We start from the raw sequence: 25789 nt of genomic DNA, 5'->3' as shown, positions 1-25789 counted from the left end.
GGCGTACTACACTCTTCAGCATCCTTTTGTAGCAGCTGTTAAAAGAAACTCTTTGGTGCTCTTGTAGAGTGCTGATGGCACTATTAATCTCCAACTGTTGTAGTTAACTCCTTGTTCCAAAACTGTCTATATTTTTTAGCCTGAAACTACATGTGAACATGTCATTAAAAATCAATTACGTCTATGTTGTATGTTTTTACCACACCACTGGCAGCCCATTATTTGTCACACATTTAATGGAAGCACCTACTCACTCCAAATTTCACAAAATTTGTTTTACATCCTCATTCACAAGCCCTTTGCCCATTGAAAGCCATCTCCTCACACCTCATATTTGACCAGCATTAGTTTCTCCCCCCCCCCCCCCCCCATAGTCAGAAACTGACAGTTTTCCACTGTTCATATCACCTTCTTCTTGACAACAAGGTCCTGAATCCATTTATCCTTCAAGTTACCATATGTTGGTTCTGTACTTTATTATCATTTCTGAAAGTTTTAGCACCATCTCTTAATTTTAATTATGCAAAAACTGACTTTTAAAATCTCCCGTTTTGCAAGAATTTATATTGTATAATGTTCTCACTTGTATGCTGAGAGACTGATGGCTTCAAAAGCTCCCCGATGTAATGGAGTATCAGGAGAATTAATCATCATTTTTTACATGCCGATCACCCCCTCCCACCACCTTTCTGCAATCCTGGCTTCTTTGTTCTGTACTCTGTGTGCCCCTAAATGCGCCTTAGCCATCTGAGGCTTTCAGTATGCAGTCCGATCCTACCAGAGATACTGGCATCCACGTGGTGTGTCACTGGTTGACTGTCCTGTTTGTCACCACACTGACTTCCCTCCATTTTTTTCAGATTAACATTTTATGGCTTTTGGCCCATCTGATGAGTACTGAAAAATTGACTGATGTGGTTTCCTTAACACTGAATGTGTATTAACAAAAATCATAAGAGGACAAGAAGCAAAGTATATGGCAAATTTATTCCAAAAAGGGAAGTAGAATTTCAACATTGCTGTAACCAACCTGGAGAGGAGACTTGCAACTCATCTTTTTCAGTATGTGTAGAATGCAATAGAAAAGCTAGAAGAGAAAAGGGATGAAGAACAACACTACATTACTCTCTATAACTGAAACATGGGTATGTAAATATAGTAGGAAAGTTCTGGTATAATGTACTTAATTTAGAACTAAAGGAGACAAGTCAATGAACAGCTGTAGCACTGAATCATTGATAGGTACACACAAAGGAGAAGGAAAACTTGCTAGCTTTCAGAAATAAATTCCTTCTCAAGTTAGAGAGTGGACACACACACACACACACACACACACACACACACACACACACAAACGATAGTCTACAAAGGTGGGGCGGGATAGGGAGTTGGACCTGGGGGCCTCAAATATTTTTAATATATTGGAAGATGAGGGGAGATTTGTTAGTAGTCATAAAAAAACGTCAAAGTTATTATCCTGTTAAAAACTGTGTAATACCTACTTTAAATCATTTTATTGAGAAAGAAAAACATCTTACAGTATATTTTCCCCTTTCCCTGAGAGCTATGGGGGAAAGTGTACCACCCCACCCCTCTCCCCCACCCCCAGCTCCACCTATCTGAAGCAGTTCAGGAAAGTATCCCTTTTCCGGCTTGAGGTCAGATTTTATTTCTGAATGCTAGCAAGTTTTCATTCTCTTTTGTGTGCACCTGTTGATGACTCAATGCTTTTGTTATTCGTAAGTGGTGTCCTTTACCCTTAAATTATTTACTTGAGTATGTAATCTATGTACAGTATCATCTCTGAATATACACATAAAACCTATGTATTGCACTAATTAGTACTACTGCAAGGATTAGGTACAGATAATATGTTACTGTTCTGACAATAAAATGTCTACTGTAGCATTCTATTACTAGATAACATTCATTATAATGGATAAAGCAGCCTTTTTATTTAATTTCCAAAAACTACTTTGAGAAAATGTATTTAAGATGAATGGTAAAAATAATTATCAATCCACAACAGCTTAGCATTTAATGGCAGTGCTAAAAAAATGTACCAAAAGCCTTCAATTTTTTGTGAGTTGACAGTTTAACAGTGCTATGAAGTAAAAGTAGTTGTTGATCTCCTAGAAGTTTACTTAAAGGTTTATAAAAACTTTAGGCTTTAATTACATTATAATATCAGTATCTTATAGCAGACTCAAAAACTCAAAATGATTGGTTCATAGAATAAGTTCATATCTTGAGCACCACATATGAAAAGACTTCTAGCAGGTTGAAAGTAAAATATGAATTTTACAAGAAATAAAATTCACTTATAGGTTCTAGGAACAGATTTTAATGGTCGCAACGACAACATTCTGTCACAATTTGTACATGTTCATTTCACTTCCCCAAGAAATACCAGAAAGTTTTAATGATTCAAAAGCAAATACATGATTTAATACACTTTGCCCATAATGGATTATTGGTTAAGGACTGTGAGTGATTAGGTAATAAACAAGTAAGACTGATTTTTTTTTCTTTCAGTCACTCTTTATTTTAAAACCTACGGTATGCGTCAATGGTGATGCCACCATCAACCATTACAATCACCATCAGGAAGATTTTGCTTTGCTCACATTATGTATCACGTCTGTAGCACGCATGTTTGATGCTTTCTTTGCACACAGTGATGAAGCAAGAAAGTTACGTGGGTTTCTGCTAAACATCAAGGCATCATGTAACTTTCTTGTCTCATCACTGTCTACCAAAAGGACAACATATATCCATGTCACAATGTCAATACAACAACACACATTTGGTGATGACAGCACACTACTGAAATGTATAGATGACTGAAGCAAAAATCTATATTATTTATTTATATAATTAATCAGTTACTGTGGCAAAGTGGATAGTAATGTTGTTGGTTATGCCAATAAAAAGACTATTTATTTAATGTTTTATTAGCATACATTTGCAGTTTTTGTCTTATTCCTCTTGGTATTATTAGAACTTCACATTAAATGTGAAATTATATTAAACATTTGACAGAAACTCACAGAGAGAAATTATTTACTTTGGAGGAGATGAACAATACCAGAACCCTCATTTCTAAGTAAACTTTGTAATCTACAACTTGGTCTGTGTATTAGAGGTAAATATTTAGAATAGGTCAATGTATTAACTGAGATGTGGCAACTATGACTTCATCACAGTGACATAACTGTTAGTGGTGATCAGCTGTCAAAATTGACTTACAATCAGAGAAATGAAGTTCATAAGTAAACACACATTGAATATCAGGGCATTGCTACTTTTTGTGTGTAATCATGTCCCAATAACATGCATTTTATTTGTCTGCTAACTATATCTCTGCCCCCCTGCAAAAAAGTAAACTAAATTTACATTGCACCTAATGTGGTTGATTGACATCCTGTTTCTATTGAGTTTTTGGCATTACACCTTTTTGGGAAAATACTTTTTGAACAAAATTATATCTATTGACACAGTAATATTTTATGGTTCAGGTTACTGTATTAACTACACTGAATGAAACAGTATTTTGCATTACACTAACACAATACTTTTCAAGCATATACAAACCTGCTTATCTATATCATCCGTGACCTTTGAGCGTATGACACGAGAAAAATCAGGCCAGTCAAGGAATTTTTCTCGGAAAAGTATGGTCTCCATGTGCTGTGTAACCTTTCCAAGCAAGGCCCAACTGGGTCGTTCCGGACCAGATACTGGGGTGCTCACATTTTGCTCTAAGTGTGAGCCAAGAGCAGCACTTATGGTCAAGGGGCAAACATCACATCCTGTATAATCATAACCCTCGGACCACAGCTCCCGTGCCAAATGGATTGCCTCTCTACGAGTATCCAGAGATGCATTCTTTCCATTCCAAATATACATTTCAGAGCCAAAGTCAAAAACTATAATCTGGAAAAAAGGTTTTCACTGTTACTGAAGCATTAAGACAATGTCCAATAAAACTAATTAAATGAAAAATTAAAATACATGTAAAAGTTGTAATATTTGTGTTAGTGTAATTAACAAGCTCTCTTCTTTTTCCCATTTACTTCCATTAACACATGTTGTTTAAGTACTCATTACAAAAATAATATGTAATGGAAGAGTTACCAAATATAATCATAAATAATCTGACAAAGAAAACAAATTCATTATTAGTAAACACAAAGGGAACATACTTTTGACGGATCCAGCATCTGAATGCGTGGTATACTACCCCAATATTCTTCCATGGGAACCAGTTCATGCTCTTGCAGCTCATAAACTTTGTTAGTAGCCAGGATACAGTTTTCATAAAGTTCATCTTCATCTGGATGCCCAGCATAAGCTGGAGTACCTTGAGTGACAGAAAGAGAAACTGTTAACAAGAATTTGTGTGTGACATCTAAAGCTGTGTCCTGTACCCTTCAAAAAATTTACTTATTTAATCCTCAAACTATTCAAGTCCTTATTTTACACATCAATAGTATATATTATGAGTAACACCGACATGAAGCGAAAATTACATTTCAAGAACACTGAACAAATGTTATTTCAATGTTGGCTTCAGACAAGAGCTATAGAGAACAATACAAGCCAGTGTAGTGCCAAAACATTCCAGTGGTACAAAACATCAAGTACTGGTGTGTTAATGGTAAGTCACTCATGAGATGAAGCTATGACTCAATACTTTAATGAAAACATAACAGTAGGGGTCAATAATATGTATGGTGGCACACTATCATACCTTCCCCAATATTTTCTTGAGCCCCAAGCAGTTGCCAAAAACGCTTCTTCTGGGAGGTTGAGCAAGTTATTTTCTCTTCAGTGATAGTGATTACCTGTCCTGAACCTGTATACCCAAGATCTTTCTTCTGCACAATATACTGTGCTATCTCAGCTCCTCTGGATCGCTCAATGACATTTGAGTATAGGCCAACCCAATTAAAAACCTGCAAAAGTATCAAAAACTTACACATTTCAAAACTGTTGCATCAATTTCTCAAATACTGTATGTTTATATATGATTTCCAAAGTATTTTCAGAAGAACTGTATCTTTGTATCTGAATTTAATGTGCCTTTTTAAGCAATAATTCTTTTTTGGCTCCAATCACTAACATGCAGTTTCAGTCAAATGTCATTTAGCACTCTAATTAAAGGAGAGATTTGTATATCTGTACTCTTACTGAGCAAGTAAAGAATTTCTCAAAATTTATACTCTAACTATTTCTTATTTTCTTGAGCTGCTCTCTTTTGGTATCTGATATAGTCATTTAAGCAAGATACTATGCTGGATTTGTGAAACATACATCACATGATGGAAAAAACCACAGTTCCTACAAGATTGCAATAGCATTTACGTGAACAGAAGTCCACACTATGTTAACAGCAACTTTTTTTTCATAGTTGAGGTAGTTGTGATTTATAGGATGCACAGTGCAAACAAAATAAAATATATACTAACAAGAATAGGGAAGAGAGTGTAGCAATAATAAATTAAACAAAAACACTAAAAACTATTTAACTAAGTGTGGGATCTGCAACAGAAAAAATAAGAACAAAAAGAAGTGAAGGTGAATGCAGAAGAGAAATTAGAAAACTACAACCACAGACACACATACCTCAGTTGGTGTGACAAGTACATAATTATCTCCATGGTTAACAGATGCCACAGTAGGTTCCACAAGACGAGATTGTACATGTCTACGTCCTTTCACATGGATCAACATCAGATCCTTGTAGGGAAGCAAAGAACCAACTGAGCTTGATGCTTTCTTCAGAGCAACTGCTGTGAAGTCTTCTTTACTTGCAAGACCTGCTAGAGCCTCCACTGCTAAAGGTGAGCTCTTAGCCACTGAAAATAGAAAAAGGAGAGTTCAGTACAAAAGTTTATCTGTGAGGGGTTCATATAAATATTTACTGAGGTTACCATGTGTAGAGAATTGTTCTCATTTTTACTTCACATTTAACAGAAACTGCAGAAAGAGGTACAATGTACTCAGGTAGGATGTTGTCTAAACACTTGCTACAACAATGGAAACACATTTTACTTACTTTAGTGTAAATGTAGTTAATATTACAATTAAATGAATTCCAGGAGAAAATAAGAAAAAGCAACCATTGATCTGTAGTTGAATAATGCCTCATGTGTAGCCTTATGAAACCACACACAAACTTCACTAGTGTTTGTGGTGCTACATTTTTGCTACTTTAACTATACAGCTTCAGAAACATTACCATTGAATACGCATCTGATATACAAACCTGATCTATACAATATCTAAGTACAATCTCACGACAAACCTGCTGTCAATCGTACACCCAACGGCTCATTCCCATGTAGACAATCCAGGTGAAACACTATACAACCACCCTCCAAATCTTACTGCAGTTCAATACATGCTTTTATATTCTGTAAAACATAGGGCCTCATTTGAGAGCAGCCATATTATATACCAACTCAACTGCAGTTATTGTACAGCACTCTGTGTGTGGATGATAACTAAACAGCTGGACCATGTTTTCTTTTGTAATATCAGAAGATCGTTTATTTACAGAAGCAAAAGACATTCATGAGCATGTTTCTTTTCTAAGATCTTTCTGCAGGTTATGGAATGTAGAAGTTGTAATGTCCCCACAGCAAATGCCCTCTAACACGCACCAATTAATCATTTTCAATCAAACCATCCACATTCATTCACTTTGAAAAAGTTATCTGATCTGATTTTCTCGTAATATATGCGGCGACAGCTCGTCGACACCAAAGTATTTTCTAGTGCATTTATTCTTTGAAATAACAGAGATGCATATATAGATTCTCCATGGTTGTTAGAGGAGTGGTAACTAGAACAGCTTCTGAAGTATCTGTTGAGGGATTGATGTGTTTCTGAGAGATACATATTCTGCTTTTCTTCTCACTAAAGCGAGCCAATTTAACGTTTGTGCCACTAGCGGTTTGTTTTGATTGTAAAAGGAAAATAATTAAGGCGTGGAATCACTGGAGATTTGGACATGTAATGGAGATGGATTTAATACACGATTTCCTCCGTGAATAAGGTTTGCGACTTTTTTTGTTCTAGAGTGAATGAACGAATGAGTTTTTTCTGAATCATTTGTTGATCACGTTGGCCCTGTAATTAGTGGGGAAGTTTCACTGTGTTGAAGAGAGCCTGCAATCACTGAGTCTGTGTTAAATCGTCCAAAAAGGCTTCGTACACATCTGGAATTTGCAATCTTTTGTAAAAGGAACAAATTGTCTAAACGATTGATTCTCCCTACTGACTGCAGTGTTTAACAGTAATAATAAAGGTAAAGATCTCTTACAGCAAGCCAGCCGCTGATTATCAAGACGAAGGACTCCACCAAAGATTCTATTTGGCCGATTCTTTTTATCACGATATCACGTAATCAAATCTTATATTAAAAACTATACATAGATAAAGGAGAGAAAGAGAGAGAGCGAATGAAAATAGAGATAATACTAAGAATCCTCCATTAGTCTAATTTTTCGCCTGTCTTATCACGGATCAGCCAAGAACTGGGAGGGTCATACTTTACTGTATAGACTAATGTGTGAAGGTGAAGGGATCTTAAAAACTACAGATACACGCCTATACAGACAAGACATTACACAGAGATAGTGGCTAGCTGCACTGATCATCTATTCTTAGATTAAAGAGACGGCAACTTATTCTTTGAACATTAAAATGTTAAAATGGCCAATCCGTGGCAGGACACGTTTTTGGAGGTTGCTAAAATAATTTTGTTCTATGTTTCATGTCAACTACGACGAGCTAACCAAACTGACGCTTGGAAAAGAGAGGAAAGACTCGCAGGTGATATAATTGGATCCACAAATAAAGCCAAAAGACAGCATGCTGGGCACAGAGAAAAGGCCAGATCTATATTTTTATTACTAAAGCCTGCTTGTACAATTGAAGTATATGCTTTTTTATTTAGTGTTATTTGATATTTGAACATTGATTATTTGTGTTCATGTTAGATATAGGAAGTTTTTTGATTGACCTGTCCCAGTTGCATTTATCTGAATGTGTACATTAAGAAATTAGACACAGAAGTACTCTCGTGTGAACGAAGTTACATTTAGTGACAGTAGATCATTTATATGGTTTTAAGTAGGGCAATGTTTAGGATGAGTCAAGCAGAGCAAAGCAGCACACATCATCCTTCAGCTGTTAGCACTGCTAATAACGAAGCAGTAATAAGTGTTGTAGGACCAATGGCTACAGACAGCGCAACAGAACGCCCTGTAGACACGGCTGCGAGTGTAACAGCGAGTACGCAGCAGGGATTAGATCCATTGGTAATTATCATGAGACAGATGCAGATGATAGCCGAGAGCATGAATACTTTGAAAACTGACATTACTGAGGGGCAAAATGATTTGAATACAAAATTAGCCTCAGTTTCTGAAGGGCAGGAAAATCTGAAAACCGATATTAAAGCACAATTAGTGACAGTCACTCAAACTCAAGAAGAGATGAAATTAGTCCAGACTGAGATTAAGCAGCAGTTACAAGACAGTTTTCTGAATTAGAGCAGCGGATAGAGGCAAAGACCAAGGAACTCAAAGATCAGGCCGAAGAGACGGAACAAAAATTAACTGCACAAATAGAATTGGTGAAAGCACAATGTGAGGAATCTACTCACCGCGTACGTGTCAAAATGAAGGAGTATGTGGCTATTAAGATAGATACCATATGGGAACAAGTGGATATGGTTCCACAATTAGTACAAAAGCAAGACGCCATGGCATGTGCAATTGTGCAACTTCCTGAATTGGCACGTACACAGACTAACCTAAAGGAAAGCGTTTAACATCTGACAGAGCGTCAAGACGTTATAGACCACCAAATTAACGTATTAACGGGTAAATTATCCGAAATCACATTAGAAAACAAAAGGCTAACATGTGAAAACATTGAGCAAAATGTTAAGGCAGCATTCCAGAATTTATCTGGCAAACAGGAAGAGAATTTGTTTGCGAAAGGACTTGAGGAGGTGCGACAGTAGTTAGGTGCTGATTTGGAGCATTGGAAACAAACGACAGAAGAGTCGATGCGTGCTTCACAACAAAGCTCAGAACAAATTAATACAGGGCAGCAGCAGAAGTTGGCAGCGACTATAGAGCCAGTTACTGCCCATTCGCACACAATACCGACTTGTGCAAGTAATTCAAACATTAAATTGCCACAAGCGGGTTGTTCGCGTGAATCCTTATCTACCGGAGATTACGAAAGCCTTTGCCATGCCGAAGAAAAACTGATAAAGCATCGGCAATTCCAGATTTTTAACCCTGACAAAAGTGGGGTCCATCCAATTGGTTTTATTCGAAGTTTCAGATGAGTGCTACCCAGAAATTGGTCGGAGTGGCAGAAGATCAGTTTTGTTACAGGATACATACAAGGTTCGGGGGCAATCTGGGCCTCGGACATGACTTCTGTTTACCCGACATATGACGATTTTGAGAAGGCGCTTTTAGCAAAGTTCTGGTCAGAAGGGGTACAGGCAGGAGGTGCTCTACCCAGAGCCTTTCTCCTTTTCGAAAGGAAGCCTTAGAAGGTATTTTGAAAAATATATAAATAAAACAAGATACTGGGACAGACCTATGCCCTTGCCAGACATAATAAACATACTTAAGGCAAGACTACCAACTAGCATCCGGAATCAATTGATTTACGGCAACGACAAAGACTTGGAGTCATTCCTCACGACGTTAGACCATATAGATATTATCGAAGAGAACAACCAGAAAGCCCGTAATAACAGATTTCAATAAAGGGTGATAGAACCTCTGCCAAACGGTAGGCAAGGTGGAAGTATGGGTTCTACCAATGGTGATCAATCGACACTTAGAAGGAATGAACAGAGATCGTTAAATAATGGAGGAACCCCTCAAAATCTCAATAGTAATCCCGGCAATGGTCTTGCGAGGGGCTATTCAAGGAACAACAGGAACGGGAAAAGATACAACCTCGTGTGGGGGAACGAAAGACCCCAAGCCTGGAATAATAACAATAATAGAAATTGGAATCAACCGGGAGGACTGAATTCAAATAGCCAACATCAGTGGTGACGGACATTTCCGAATCAACCGTTAATTACCGAAGTGACGGATGATGTTAACCAGCAGACAAATCAAAATCCAACAAACTCATAAGGACCCACTCGTGCCCCGGAGGAGCGGTCAACAATTGGTTGAGGGGCAACAGGATGTGTGTACCCACGCTAACGTATAGTGATGGACGATTACTGGCAGATGAACTGACCGAGGACTTAGAACCACAAGATGAGGATAAGGAACAGGTGGCAGTAGCCGAAGTGCAAGTCATTATGGAGACCGTACCTATAGTGGCGGTTTTAGAAACAGCTGCAACCACAAATGTTATTTCGGAGGCACTATTCAACAGGATCAGAAATATAAGATGAGTACCAGTTTTTCCAGTTCAAAATTGCAGAATAATAAGCGCCGTTGGGGCTCGATCGGCTAATGTAAAGGTGCAGTCACTACTTGGTGTGGAATTCGGAAGTGTAGCAATATTAAGCACATTCCTTGTTAAGAAAAATTTGGTGGTAGATTGCAATATCAGAGTCGTCAGCCTACGTCAATACAGATGCAGAATAGATTTCAAAACAGGAAAAATTTGGTTGAATGTTAATGAACAAGAAATTGAGTTGGAGTTGTTGGAGAGAGAGAGAGAGAGAGAGAGAGAGAGAGAGACACAGAGAGAGAGAGAGACACAGAGAGAGAGAGAGAGAGAGAAAAAAAAAAAAAAAAAAAAAAAAAAAAAAAAAAAAAAAAAAAAAGCCTCACGAGAAAATATAATTCTGGGATCAGTGTGCAAGTAATCAGGATGTCCCAGAATTCCAAACAGCTCGTAATTAATGAGTTCCAAGTCAAAGGAGATTTCGGTCAATTAGTGTTTGAAAAGTTAAATGAATCCGACTGCATTATAGAAGATCAGAAGAAGCAGCTCAATGAATTATTATTAACATAAGAAAACGTTTTTGATGAAAGGTCAGGAGTTATTAAGGGATACATATGCCATCTCTATGTTAAGCCGCACAAAACGCATTGTAGAACTTTCTATCCTGTTCCCTGGAGGTTAAAGGCTGAAGTTCAAAAGGAAATAGATCACATGTTGAAATGGGGTTTGATCGAACCCTCTACAAGCCCATACTGCTCCCCATTGTTAGTCATGCCAAAAGTAAATGGGACTGTTAGACTGGTACTCGACGCCAGAGAAATAAATAAAATCATAATTCCAGTGAGAACACATCCAGAAAACATAGACAAACTTAAACAACGGTTCCAGGATGTCAAATATTTGACAAGCATTGATTTGTGGAGCTCTTATTGGCAAGTCAAGCTGGATGAGTCATCAAGGAAGTATACGGCTTTCATTTATTCTGGAAGAAGTTACCAATTCACCGTAGCTCCTTTCGGACTCAACATTAGTGCTGGAATCTTTATAGCAGCTCTAGATTATGCACTAGGCCCAGAACTCAGAACCAGGATAATAGTGTTTGTTGATGATTTGCTTATTGCATCGAAAACTTGGGAGGAGCATATTACCTTACTGAACCGAGTGTTGGACGTGTTCAAAACCACGGGAATGACTGCTAACCTACAGAAATCCCATTTTGCAGTAAACAGAATCAAGTTCCTGGGGCATATAATTGATGCGAAGGGAATTTTACCAACCAAGGAGAAGCTAAATGCAATTAGTAAGTTTCCAACACCCAGGAACAGGAGGCAATTAAAAGGATTTATGGGCCTTGCCTCATTTTTTAGAAGATTCATAACAAATCAGGTGATGAACGCAGCAGCTCTAAAGTCTGTTAAAGAAGGATGTGCCCTGGCTCTGGACATTAAAGTGTCAAGAAGCATTCGAAGAGATAAAGAAGCAAGTAGTAAATGCACCGCTTTTGTACCATCCGGACATGCAAGAAGAATTTTACTTGTCAACAGATTCTTCAAATGTGGGTATTGGAGCCTGCCTTTTTGAAGTACGCAAGATAAATGGACAACTCACCTTCTGTCCTATTGCATTTGCTAGTCGTGTTTTGTCCAACTGTGAACGAACTTAAACGACGACAGAATTAGAGGCTCTTGCGGTCATCTGGGGATTTAAAAAATTTCATTATTATCTATATGGGTCAAAGACTATTGTATATTGTGATCATCAATCATTAACGTTTTTACAAATGTGTAAACTGTTACACTCCAAACTGGCTAGATGGACTCTTGCTCTGCAACAATACCAATTTAAGATCGTGCACGTCTCAGGACAGCAAAACATTATTGCTGACACACTATCAAGGTCACCACAGGGTTTGACTAAAGAGATTGAAGTAAATAACAACTCAGAATTCCCTGTATTGCTGTTGCAGGAAAATCCATATAAGACGTACTATGTCAATTTGTGTGCGCATATGGCACAGTTACAGAAAAGAGATGCTCAATGGGGAAGTGTCATTCAAAGGTTACAACAGCAACCTTCAGATCAGATGGCAAATTATTACAAGCTGGTAAATGGCGTATTATTTTTCCGCTGTGGAAGGCCAAACAAAGTCTGTTGGTGTGTATGTATACCTGAGGCGCAAATAGAGAAACTCGTATGGTTCACCCATTTAACCTGGGGACATTTCGGTGCAACAAAATGTGCAGACAAGATAAGTGTGTACTGTTATTTTCGCACCATAAAGTGCAGAGTGCATGAGGTCTTGAAGAAATGCACAATCTGTCAAAAAGCAAAGCCGGATTCAAAAGGGAGTAAGCACCCATTATGCTCTATATTAGTCCGAGAACCAAAAGAATTAATTTAGTGCAATCTGTGTGGACCGTTACCTACTTCAAGAGGAGGGGTTAGATATGTGTTGGCATTTCTTGATGTGTGTATGAAATACGTAAAGCTATACCCGATAAAGGCGGCTACAGCCAAAGTAATTGTAATAAGATTAACAAGGGATTATCTTCCACATGTTGGTATACCTAAGGCGATAATAACAGACAATGCTAAGATATTCACGGGACTCCGATGGAAACAGGCTTTGTATCAAGTCGGTGTGAAACACATACTAACATCATTTTACCACCCACAAGGTAATTTGGTTGAGAGAATTTTTAGAGAGTTCAATCGCTTTATGAGGACCTATTGCCATAATAAGCAGACTGTGTGGGCAAATTATGTGGAAGAATTTGAGCAGATATACAACAATGTGCCCCACTCCTCCACTGGTTATACACCTCATGAATTGATGTTTGAGGCACAAGAAGAAAACTTCTGGACTGAACATATGCCCAAAACTCAAGAAACTGAGATGCCTTGGGAAGAAAAAATAAGACAAGCCATCATAAATATGACGCAAAAGGTTGATCAGAAAAAACAACAATGTTGTTGTGGTCTTCAGTCCTGAGACTGGTTTGATGCAGCTCTCCATGCTACTCTATCCTGTGCAAGTTTCTTCATCTCCCAGTACCTACTGCAACCTACATCCTTCTGAATCTGCTTAGTGTATTCATCTCTTGGTCTCCCCCTATGATTTTTACCCTCCACGCTGCCCTCCAATACTAAATTGGTGATCCCTTGATGCCTCAGAACATGTCCTACCAACCGATCCCTTCTTCTGGTCAAGTTGTGCCACAAACTTCTCTTCTCCCCAATCCTATTCAATACTTCCTCATTAGTTATGTGATCTACCCATCTAATCTTCAGCATTCTTCTGTAGCACCACATTTCAAAAGCTTCTATTCTCTTCTTGTCCAAACTATTTATCATCCATGTTTCACTTCCATACATGGCTACACTCCATACAAATACTTTCAGAAATGACTTCCTGACACTTAAATCTATACTCGATGTTAACAAATTTCTCTTCTTCAGAAACGCTTTCCTTGCCATTGCCAGTCTACATTTTATATCCTCTCTACTTCGACCATCATCAGTTATTTTGCTCCCCAAATAGCAAAACTCCTTTACTACTTTAAGTGTCTCATTTCCTAATCTAATTCCCTCAGCATCACCCGACTTAATCCGACTACATTCCATTATCCTCGTTTTGCTTTTGTTGATGTTCATCTTATATCGTCCTTTCAAGATGCTGTCCATTCCGTTCAACTGCTCTCCCAAGTCCTTTGCTGTCTCTGACAGAATTACAATGTCATCGGCGAACCTCAAAGTTTTTATTTCTTCTCCATGGATTTTAATACATACTCCGAATTTTTCTTTTGTTTCCTTTACTGCTTGCTCAATATACAGATTGAATAACATCGGGGAGAGGCTACAACCCTGACTCACTCCCTTCCCAACCACTGCTTCCCTTTCATGTCCCTCGACTCTTATAAGTGCCATCTGGTTTCTGTACAAATTGTAAATAGCCTTTCGCTCCCTGTAGTTTGCCCCTGCCACCTTTAGAATTTGAAAGAGAGTATTACAGTCAACATTGTCAAAAGCTTTCTCTAGGTCTACAAATGCTATAAACGTAGGTTTGCCTTTCCTTATTCTTTCTTCTAAGATAAGTCGTAAGGTCAGTATTGCCTCACGCGTTCTAGTATTTCTACGGAATCCAAATTGATCTTCCCCGAGGTCGGCTTCTACTTGTTTTTCCATTCATCTGTAAAGAATTCGTGTTAGTATTTTGCAGCTGTGGCTTATTAAACTGATTGTTCGGTAATTTTCACATCTGTCAACACCTGTTTTCTTTGGGATTGGAATTATTATATTCTTCTTGAAGTCTGAGGGTATTTCGCCTGTTTCATACATCTTGCTCACCAGATGGTAGAGTTTTGTCAGGACTGGCTCTCCCAAGGCCGTCAGTAGTTCCAATGGAATGTTATCTACTCCGGGGGTCTTGTTTCGACTCGGGTCTTTCAGTGCTCTGTCAAACTCTTCACGCAGTATCGTATCTCCCATTTCATCTTCATCTACATCCTCTTCCATTTCCATAATATTGTCCTCAAGTACATTGCCCTTGTACAGACCCTCTATATACTCCTTCCACCTTTCTGCTTTCCCTTCTTTGCTTAGAACTGGGTTTCCATCTGAGCTCTTGATGTTCATACAAGTTGTTCTCTGATCTCCAAAGGTCTCTCTAAATTTTCCTGTAGGCAGTATCTATCTTACCCCTTGTGAGATAAGCCTCTACATCCTTACGTTTGTCCTCTAGCCATCCCTGCTTAGCCATTTTGCACTTCCTGTCAATCTCATTTTTGAGACGTTTGTATTCCTTTTTGGCTGCTTCATTTACTGCATTTTTATATTTTCTCCTTTCATCAATTAAATTCAATATTTCTTCTGTTACCCAAGGATTTCTACTAGCCCTCGTCCTTTTACCTACTTGATCCTCTGCTGCCTTCATTACTTCATCCCTCAAAGCTACCCATTCTTCTTCTACTGTATTTCTTTCCCCCATTCCTGTCAATTGTTCCCTTATGCTCCCCTGAAACTCTGTACAACCTCTGGTTCTTTCAGTTTATCCATGTCCCATCTCCTTAAATTCCCACCTTTTTGCAGTTTCTTCAGTTTTAATCTACAGGTCATAACCAACAGATTGTGGTCAGAGTCCACATCTGCACCTGGAAATGTCTTACAATTTAAAACCTGGTTCCTAAATCTCTGTCTTAACATTATATAATCTATCTGATACCTTTTAGTATCTCCAGGATTCTTCCATGTATACAACCTTCTTTTATGATTCTTAAACGAAGTGTTAGCTATGATTAAGTTATGCTCTGTGCAAAAATCCACCAGGCGGCTTCCTCTTTTATTTCTTAGCCCTATTTCATGTTCTCCTACTACGTTTCCTTCTCTTCCTTTTCCTACTGTTGAATTCCAGTCACCCATGACTATTAAATTTTCATCTCCCTTCACTACCTGAATAATTTCTTTTATCTCTTCATACATTTCTTCTATTTATTCATCAACTGCAGAGCTAGTTGGCATGTAAACTTGTACTACTGTAGTAGGTGTGGGCTTCGTATCTATCTTGGCCACAATAATGCGTTCACTATGCTGTTTGTAGTAGCTTACCTGCATTCCTATTTTCCTATTCATTATTAAACCTACTCCTGGATTACCCCTATTTGATTTTGTGTTTATAACCCTGTAGTCACCTGACCAGAAGTCTAGTTCCTCCTGCCACCGAACTTCACTAATTCCCACTATATCTATCTTTAACCTATCCATTTCCCTTTTTAAATTTTCTAACCTACCTGCCCGATTAAGTGACCTGACATTCCACGCTCCGATCCGTAGAACGCCAGTTTTCTTTCTCAAAACAACAATATGACAAATTAATCAAGAGGGTACAGGCATACCACGTTGGAGAGAAGGTACTAGTCAAAAGACATACCAAATCATCCTTAATAAAGAAGAGTATAAGGAAATGGGAGTTATTATATACTGGCCCATACATCATTCTACAAATTCCGAACCCTGGGGCTTATCTGTTAGCATACCCGGGATCTAACAAAATTAAAGGGTTATTTTCCCACAACGACTTGAAAAAATTTAATGAAGATTAGAAGATAGGGATGAATGGTATTGCGAGTGACAGAAATGAATGCTCGTAAAAACATAACAATAAACTGTGCGTGTTTAGTGTTAGAAAACTTTAAACTGAAATAATTAGAAAACTTTAAACTAAAATAATTAATCAGTGACACAGACTGTAGAAATAGTGAATAACTATAACTATCGAGTGCTGTAAAGAAGATAGTGGAGATAGGCTTCACCTGTGTTTGGGTAAACATAGAACTTTAGCATTGCTAATGTCATCAAGAATTATAAAGGATCTGAATGACCTTCAAGAAGAAAGAAATATTTCCCAAAAATGACGCTGCATAATCAACAGAGGTTCCCAGTGAATGTTCATATATAATTTCAAGTGCACACTTAGATGTGTAAACGTGTGAAGGAAGTGATGCGTTTAGGCAGTGAATCATGAGTGATAATTTCCCACGCAAAACAATTGACGTCGGCGCGAGAGTTAGAATCGATATAGACGACACAGATATGCTTTGTAAGAGACTCGCATCAAACGTGAGGGGAAAACTGATTGACGTTCAACTTCAAAAAAGTGTCATAATTAGAGGTTAAGAGTTCTTGATTTATTGTTGAATGTCAAAAGAAGTTTATATCCATAGAATTAGTAGTTATTTAATGGGTCTTGTTCACTTTCGAATTTTGTTTGAAAATCCATTTCCATATATGTGGATGTATGAATGCCGGATGAATCACAGAATAAATGAAAGAAGTGAATTCACATTCCTCGTCATTAATAACTTTTACATTACAGCAATCAAGCGGAGAAATATATGTATTTAGGACAAAAATTTTATGAGTATAGATAAATGATATGACTTTTCAAGGAAATGATGGATTATGTCTTTGTATAAAATGAACCACACTTTCCATTATTCGATGATTTGAATCCAAAATCTACTGCAAGTTGCATGAATCCTTTAAATTACTAAGAGTAAATCATTGACAGAAAATGTGTCAGAATTTTTGGACTTATAAGCACAATTGGCGATTAAGTGATATGAGAAGTCCAAAAGAAAATTCAAACTAGAGTAAATATTATGATGTTTTCGGCAACAGCATTAGTCAATGGATAAATGGAAACCTTAAGTCAATGGCGAAATTCCTTGCACTACATCGTAAGAAAAAGGATGCATGAAGCCATACAGATTTTGTTTTCAAAAAGGAGAATCTTGGACGGTGCAACCTAACCAGTTCTTTTACAAGAAGAGTTTCCCTTTCGGTCATTGGTAATTCTTTTGGAATGAATGTTGCATGTAAAATCTGGTATCCCTGTCAATTCTACTCTTCCCATTGTGAGCCGCGTAGAAGACCGACTACAAATTTGGATGTCGGGGACATGCAAGATCCGGGGGAGTTTCAGCACCGCAAGATATTGTCGATTGTAAATTTTTTTTTAGCTAGAGGCACAAATCACTTTTCTCCAAATCGTTATATAAATCTATCCCTATCTTTCCTTTAGAGATCAATTTAAAAATTATTTTTTCTCTTCTGTAGGCTTTCCTATCTTCTATGTACCGTAGGCTGGGGGTCTAGGCTTAAGAGGTTTTCCAAGGTTTCCCTGCTTAAGAAAGTTCCCGAATGGGTAGACCCTGATAATAGTTACATGAAAGATCATTTTCCTTGGTTGTGCACAGCAGACATAACACCTTGATGCACGTAAAAGCAATACAGCCGCGGTACCTGTCTCTTCATTTCTTCTGTTTTCAATGTTTCTTTTCTTCATCTGTCTTATACATAATTTTTTTCAGCCGGAGGACTGACATTCATCACTTCCGGGTTACCCACACTAATAGATAGCTCGTGAAGTGTGTTTGGTAAATCAAAATTAGGCTCACAAACTTCGCTCGCTGCGAGGGGCATTGTAATGTCCCCACAGCAAATACCCTCTACCACGCACCAATTAATCATTTTCAATCAAACCATCCACATTCATTCACATTTGAAAAGTTATCTGATCTGATTTTCTCGTAATATATGCGGCGACAGCTCGTCGACACCAAAGTATTTTCTAGTGCATTTATTCCTTGAAATAACAGAGATGCATATATGGATTCTCCATGGTTGTTAGAGGAGTGGTAACTAGGACAGCTTCTGAAGTATCTGTTGAGGGATTGATGTGTTTCTGAGAGATACATATTCTGCTTTTCTTCTCGCTAAAGCGAGCCAATTAACGTTTGTGCCGCTAGCGGTTTGTTTTGATTGTAAAAGGAAAATAATTAAGGCGTGGAATCACTGGAGATCTGGACATGTAATGGAGATGGATTTAAAACACGATTTCCTCCGTGAATAAGGTTTGTGACTTTTTTGTTCTAGAGTGAATGAACGAATGAGTTTTTTCTGAATCATTTGTTGATCACGTTGCCCCTGTAATTAGTGGGGAAGTTTCAGCTGTGTTGAAGAGAGCCTGCAATCACTGAGTCTGTGTTAAATCGTCCAAAAAGGCTTCGTACACATCTGGAATTCGCAATCTTTTGTAAAAGGAACAAATTGTCTAAACGATTGATTCTCCCTACTGACTGCAGTGTTTAACAGTAATAATAAATGTAAAGATTTCTTACAGCAAGCCAGCTGCTGATTACCAAGATGAAGACTCCACCAAAGATTCTATTTGGCTGATTCTTTTTATCACAATATCACGTAATGAAATCTTATATTAAAAACTATACGTAGATAAAGGAGAGAAAGAGAGAGAGCGAATGAAAATAGAGATAATAATAAGAATCCTCCATTAGTCTAATTTTTCGCCTGTCTTATCACGGATCAGCCAAGAACTGGGAGGGTCATACTTTACTGTATAGACTTATGTGTGAAGGTGAAGGGATCTTAAAGGCAACAGATACACATATATACAGACAAGACATTACACAGAGATAGCGGCTAGCTGCGTTGATTATCTATCCTTAGATCGAAGAGACGGCAACATTAAAATGTTAAAAAGTGTAATAAAAAGCTAATTGTTCCACAGTATATTGTTCCTCTTTGGTGTTCACTAAATAAACTTGGTTTCATTAATTGGTATTATGTTCTGTTCATATCAAGATTCACTGCACATAATTCATATGAACAACTTCAATATAACAACCATAACAAAAGTCACAAACAAGCACTGGAATAAACTAGATTCCCCCTTTGACCATCCACAACTGATTATGAGCAACTCACGTTTCTCTACGTTGAGCCTTCTTATTTCTTTCTCTGCTATTCCTGTCTTCACCTCAAGATATTCTTCCTGCAGATCAGTTCTTGCAGCCAGAACCTTGAGAGGGTTTCGGGAAGTGATGTTGCGCCTTTGTACTTTCACAGACTTCTTCTGCACCAGTCTGTAGAAGATAAAGTTCATTACTGTGCTGTCTGAACTTGTGACTGTTATCCAGCAATTCTATTTTCCTGAATGTTGCTGAATAAAATAATAAATGTGCGTCAGAGTGGAAGAGCTTGAATTACTATGATAAAGTAACTGCTAGTTCATCTGTGACATAAACGATTTCATTTAACGATGTCCAACATTTAATTAGAGGAAATGTTAATTGGATGAGAAACTGGGTAAACAAACTGTGTGATTTCCAATTTAGAATAACAGGCCTTTTTTAATATTTAATATGGAAATTTTAAGCACACAATGAAAAATGCAGCATGAAACTACTCCAAACATTCTAACCAGCTACACAATACTTACAACTGAGTAGAATCAGCAATGATTTCATTGAGATCCTCATCTCTTATTTCCAGCCTATCACTTTGCAGCTTTTCCGTACTCACACTACGGAAAAACTGCAAGAAAGTCTCATCATCAGCTCGAGGCACTGCAACTGTAGGTCCCGTTGGTTCATCTTCTCTACCTGCCAATGACAAGCCTTAAACAAAAGTTACGGAGGAAATAATTAATAACTTATTACAGAAAATTTCAGATAGTAATCTATATAACTGTTAAAGGACACAACTACATTAATTTCAACTGTACAATTACTAATATTTATTACAAGATTGTTTCCAGTAAACAGAGACCATTAGTCATCCCTGGCCAGGACAACACAGCTCCTGTGTATATGCCACTTGAATCTGAATTTGGATCAAAAATTTTTACTGCACTGTGAAGTTATATGAATAGTCACTACATTCCATCACTGACCAATTGATAAAGCAACTGGTTTTCATGGTTTTATTGGAAATAAAACAATCACTGTTGCAAAGTTATTTTTATTTAAAAATAATGCATTTTGCTGTGGTTAGGCATTATCAGGTTGCGTAAAACTGTCCAAAGAAGCTCATTGCACCAGCTACCGAAGCTCTATGTCAACCACATACACATAAAAGTAGATGGATGAAAGTCCGGTCATCAGAATAATAAAAAGGAACTGTGAGATCTTTGAACTGTTACAGCATCAAGTAGAGCACAGTGTAGAGCCATGCATATCATATTAGCCTGGATGCCAAATAGCTAGGTGGACTGGCCAACATCTGAGCCATATCATATAAATTGTCTCATCCACACTAATTGTTGGGGCAGCTTCTCATTCCCCAAATTTTTCCTGCCAATACATCTAATTTCCTACCTCATGCTAGCGTATTTTTGCATGTTATTTTTCGCACTTATCTATGCAACATGAACTTGTGAATCTCGACCTAACCAGTCCCCTCTCCCCATATTACAACATGCACATATAATTCAACACACACAAACACACACACACACACACACACACACACACACACACACACACACACACACGGGAATGTTGTAATATGGGGAGAGGGGACTGGTGTGTTGTGTGGTTTTTTATATATTTGATCGTGCATATTTTATCTGTTTTTGTATTTGTGTGTGTGCATACATATTTGTGTGTAATTTTATGTATTTGCATGTATTTTTGCTTGTCTATGTTTTTAAGGGTCTTTTTATGTCGTCCAGAACCCTAACAACCACCTAATGCCTTCATTTGCCCATTCCCTACATCATTCCCCTTTTCCCCTGCCATAATGGACCCCTGGTCCACCTTCCTGCACCAGTTCAGATAAGTATTCCTTCCCCTGGCTACAACCCAGTCCCACCCTACATATTGTTCCTTAAATGCTGCATAAAGCATAGAATCCCTCCAATTCCTTTCACTGGATCCCATCCTTCCTTTCCTAACGACCTTCACCTTTTCTTTTCTGCTAGACCCTCACCCTCACAAACCTGGTGCTGCAGAAACATATTTCCATGTTACAGGCAACCTAGAACCACCTCTCCTCTCTCCACAAGATACTACTACTGTGCAATCGCTACTCTATACATCTAAAATTGAGCCCATTGATCCCCAACACCTGGAAGAGCATTCCAGACTCCATCTCTATAAGTTATCCAACCTGTTGACATCCTATACTGCTGCCTTTCAGCACCGCTATCTAACCCCTACCCTGCCCACAGCATGGCTCCTCATCAACTCCTCATAGCACCAGACCCTGCTTAGCTGAGCTTTCTGACTTGCCAAATTCCTCAAAACTCCCTACCAGCACTCCACTAAACCCAGAGTTGAAACACTACCAGAACACTGTTGTTAACCATTCCACCAAAATTCTCTGCCCCACAAGAGTTACAGTCCTTCCTAAAGGCCTCACCTTCAGCTCTAGACCCAAACTGAACCATGTTGGACTTTTCAAAGACCTACTCTCCTTTTCCTGATCCCTACAATACAAACACTTCTTTGCCGTAAGTCCCTCCAACAAAAGACAACCTAATCTCAACACTGAACCCTGCCTCTCTAAGTTCACACAACCATGCAACTGTGATCAACCCCCTTTTCCACCAAAACATCCCCTAGTCACCTTTCAGGAATTCCTTACCCCCAAACTGGCCTCACCATCCTTCCCCTAGTTCCTTCCTAAGAATACCAACCTTTTAGCAGAAGAAAGGACAGGCATACACAGAATCAAAATGTATGCTAACCTCAACAAAGGTTCTACCCTTTGTTATGAATTGCAGTGACTATCTGGCAGAAGGCCTCTGCCACTTCTCTGACTGCACCATCTATAAACTATGCCCAAGAGATCCCATCACCGAAGTCCACATAATCTCCAATTGCTGCTTAAAACCTGAGGCACTTCCCAGAACCTCTCCCCTGAATCCATTTCCCTCCTCATCTCTATGATCCTCTGTACACCCAACTTCTACATGCTCCTCAAAATCCACATTCACAAATACAACAATCCTGGACACCCCATTTTAGCCGATTATTGCACCTCCACTGACAGAATTTGGCCCTTATTGACCAACACCTCTGACCAATTGCCCAAAATCTAGCCTCCCGCATCAAAGATACCAACCACTCCCTTTACTGAATCTCCACCATCCCGATCCCCTCATCTCCTGTATCTCCACTCATTCTGTTGATGCCACTTCCCTATATATCGATGTTCCACATCCCCATGGTCTTGCCAATGTTCAGCACTACCTCTCCCTATGTCCTTCAAGCTTCAAACCCGCCACCTTATTCCTCATATTCCTTACTAACTTTAACCTAACACACAACTATTTGCACTCTGAAGGAACAGTGCACAAGAAAATCTGCGGCACAGCCTTGGACCCCGCATGGCACCCTCCTTTGCCAATCTGTTTATGGTCCATCTAGAGGAAACCTTCCTGACCTCCCAATACTCCATTCCCATGGTCTGGTTCAGCTTCATTTGTGATACCTTCATGACATGGACTCAGTGCCAAGAAACCGTATCCTCATTCCTTCACAACCTCAACACCATCTCTCCAACCTGCTTCATCTGGTCACCCTTAATCCAGCGTGCCACCTTCCTGCAAATTGACCTCCTCCTCTCTGATGGTTCCAGCCACACCTCTGCCCATACTAAACCCACCAACCACCAACAGTAACTGTTTTCGAAATCTGCCATCCCTTCTACACCAAAAATTCCCCCCCCCCCCTCCCACACACACACACACACAGCCTGGCTACCTGGGGGACGGCACGTCTGCTGTAACAAGAACTCCCTTGCCTAGTATGCTGAGGGTCTCATGAAGGCCTTCACAGGCAGGCAGTATCCCTCAGATGTAGTCTGCCAACTGATTTCTCATGCTTTATCCCCCTCCCCAAATAACCCCCCCCCCTCCCTCCTCAGAAACCAGTTACAAAGGAGCACCCCCTTTGTCACCCAATACCACCCTGGACTGGAACAACTCACCCACATCCTTTGTCAGGGCTTTGATTATCTGTCACCATGCCATGAAATGAGTGACAAAGTACCGAAGATCCTGAAGTGTTGTTCTGTCACTTACCCAACCTCTGTAACATCCTAGTCCATCCCTATGCCACTCCCAGTACCATATCTGCCCAATCCACCCACCCAGCACTTTCTATTCCAGTTCGGTCAGAGTCTTATCCAACCCCACTAGAGGTGGGTCATTTGTGAAAGCAGCCATGTCATATACCAGCTCTGCTGCAATCACTACACAGATTTTTATACTGGTATGTCAACCAGGCCAAGAGCTAAGTGGACTACAGTGCATAACAGTCTTTTCATTGTGGCTGTCTGCAACTCAATGTGCCATCTTTACAGTGAGTTGCAATCTAAGCTCCTCACAATTGCAAATTAAATTTTTTTGGACCTTTCTGTTTTAAGCTATTACATTTTGAAGTTTCCAAAATTGTGCAATTTCTGTCACATCCTGAAGTTTTAAAATGACCATAGCTCAAAAATTATTTGTCTGAAAGACCTAAAATTTGTTCAGTTTTATTCAGTTTCTTATAAGATTTAAAAATATGCACTACTTGACCATATGCATAAAAATGCTGAATTCCCATACCAAAATTTCTTTTAGTACCAAAAATTTAAAAACCAGTGTATGTTAGTCGTAGATCATTTGTTAATATGTATGCCAAAGTTCATGATAGTATTTCAGTGGGAACATATTAAAATAAATTTTAGCCTACTGATAAGCACAGTAACCACTCCATAGTTTCAGGCCTTTGGGCTTGATATGAAGTTATGATGGAAACCATACATGTCAAATATTAAGCAAGACTGTGAAATCATTCCTATTTTTAGTTGGTGACATGAAGGAAAAGGACTGGTGAGGTTCAGGAAACGGAGGAGATACGGAAAAGGTGCCCAGAACCTCATTTAAAGAGACTTACTGCAAGGGATGAGAAGGAAAGGTGATTGTTGGGGACTGCAATGGATGAGCTTTGGAAACCTAAGAACTTAAAGGTGGTAGATAGGGTGATTACCGAGACAGAGATTGCTGCAAAAACATTGTGCAAGAGTTAGACAGATGGGGTGGGGTGGGATGGGGGTAATAGGTAGGTCAGAAAACAAAAGATGAAGGAAACTAAAAAGTGAGTGGAGAAAAAAAAAGTAGTTACTGAAAAGAAGTGCTATGATCAAAGAAATTAACATAAATTTAGGCCAGGTGGACGATGAGAACCTAGCACATGTTGCAGTGCCAATTCCCATCTGTGGATTTCTTAGAAACTGTGTCCACATGTGGTGAAATAGGCACCAAGGTCACAACTGTCATGTCACAGAACATGTGTTGACAGTATACACCCTCTTTCTATGCCCATCCATCCTAACTGATAACTTAGTGGTAGTCATATTGATGTAGAAGGCTGAGCAGTGTTAACATAACAGCTGGTACACGGCATCATTTCACAAGCGATAAAGTGTGTTTTGTAAGTTACAGGGCTGGTATAGGTGATGTCAGGAGGGTGCATAGGAGAAATCTTACAGTGGGGACAGTCACAGAGGTAGTAACCACAGGGTAGGGAAATGGGTGCAGGAAGCACCATAGTGTCTGACCAAGATATTGTAGAGATTTGGGGGGAAAGGGGGGGGGGGGGGGGGAAAGATTCAGTTGAAAGCTATTCCTGGGGTGGTAAGCACAACATGTCAGACAGAATGGACCTCACTTCAGGGTAAGATTTTTGAGTAGTTAAAGTCTTGTCCAAGTACCTGAGTAATACATTTATGCCCAGAATAGTACTGAATGACAACAGGTGTACTGCTAACGTTGTTTTTGGAGGGATCAGCAGTGCCAGGATTGGATGTGATGGGTCAGGAAATCTGCATTTTAACTAGACTGGTGGGCTATTTGTGCCCAGTGAAGGTTATGGTGGTGATGTATTGATGCAAAGAGTCTGCATCTCAACAGATATATCGGCCTCGAAGACCCAGGCTGTATGGAAGGAATATTTGACATGGAAAGGATGGGAACTGTCACAATGTA

The 25789-nt window shown here is 38.9% G+C and overlaps 1 protein-coding gene across 1 annotated transcript in view; it reads right to left on the bottom strand.

The window, feature by feature from the left end:
• LOC126175422 (uncharacterized) overlaps positions 1 to 25789 on the bottom strand; it is a 581488-nt gene that overhangs the window by 63344 nt on the left and 492355 nt on the right. Inside the window, exons 15-20 of the mRNA XM_049922221.1 lie at positions 20252 to 20429; positions 19738 to 19895; positions 5629 to 5861; positions 4754 to 4958; positions 4206 to 4363; positions 3595 to 3936 (exon numbers count right to left, since the gene is read on the bottom strand). Coding sequence (XP_049778178.1) covers positions 3595 to 3936; positions 4206 to 4363; positions 4754 to 4958; positions 5629 to 5861; positions 19738 to 19895; positions 20252 to 20429 — 1274 coding nt within the window. The remainder of the gene's footprint in view (positions 1 to 3594; positions 3937 to 4205; positions 4364 to 4753; positions 4959 to 5628; positions 5862 to 19737; positions 19896 to 20251; positions 20430 to 25789) is intronic.

This window comes from Schistocerca cancellata, chromosome 3 (assembly GCF_023864275.1).
Source record: "Schistocerca cancellata isolate TAMUIC-IGC-003103 chromosome 3, iqSchCanc2.1, whole genome shotgun sequence".
Taxonomy (NCBI): Eukaryota; Metazoa; Arthropoda; class Insecta; order Orthoptera; family Acrididae; genus Schistocerca; species Schistocerca cancellata.
The sequence above is the reverse complement of the archived record's forward strand: the minus strand, read 5'-3'. Positions and strand labels throughout refer to the sequence as shown.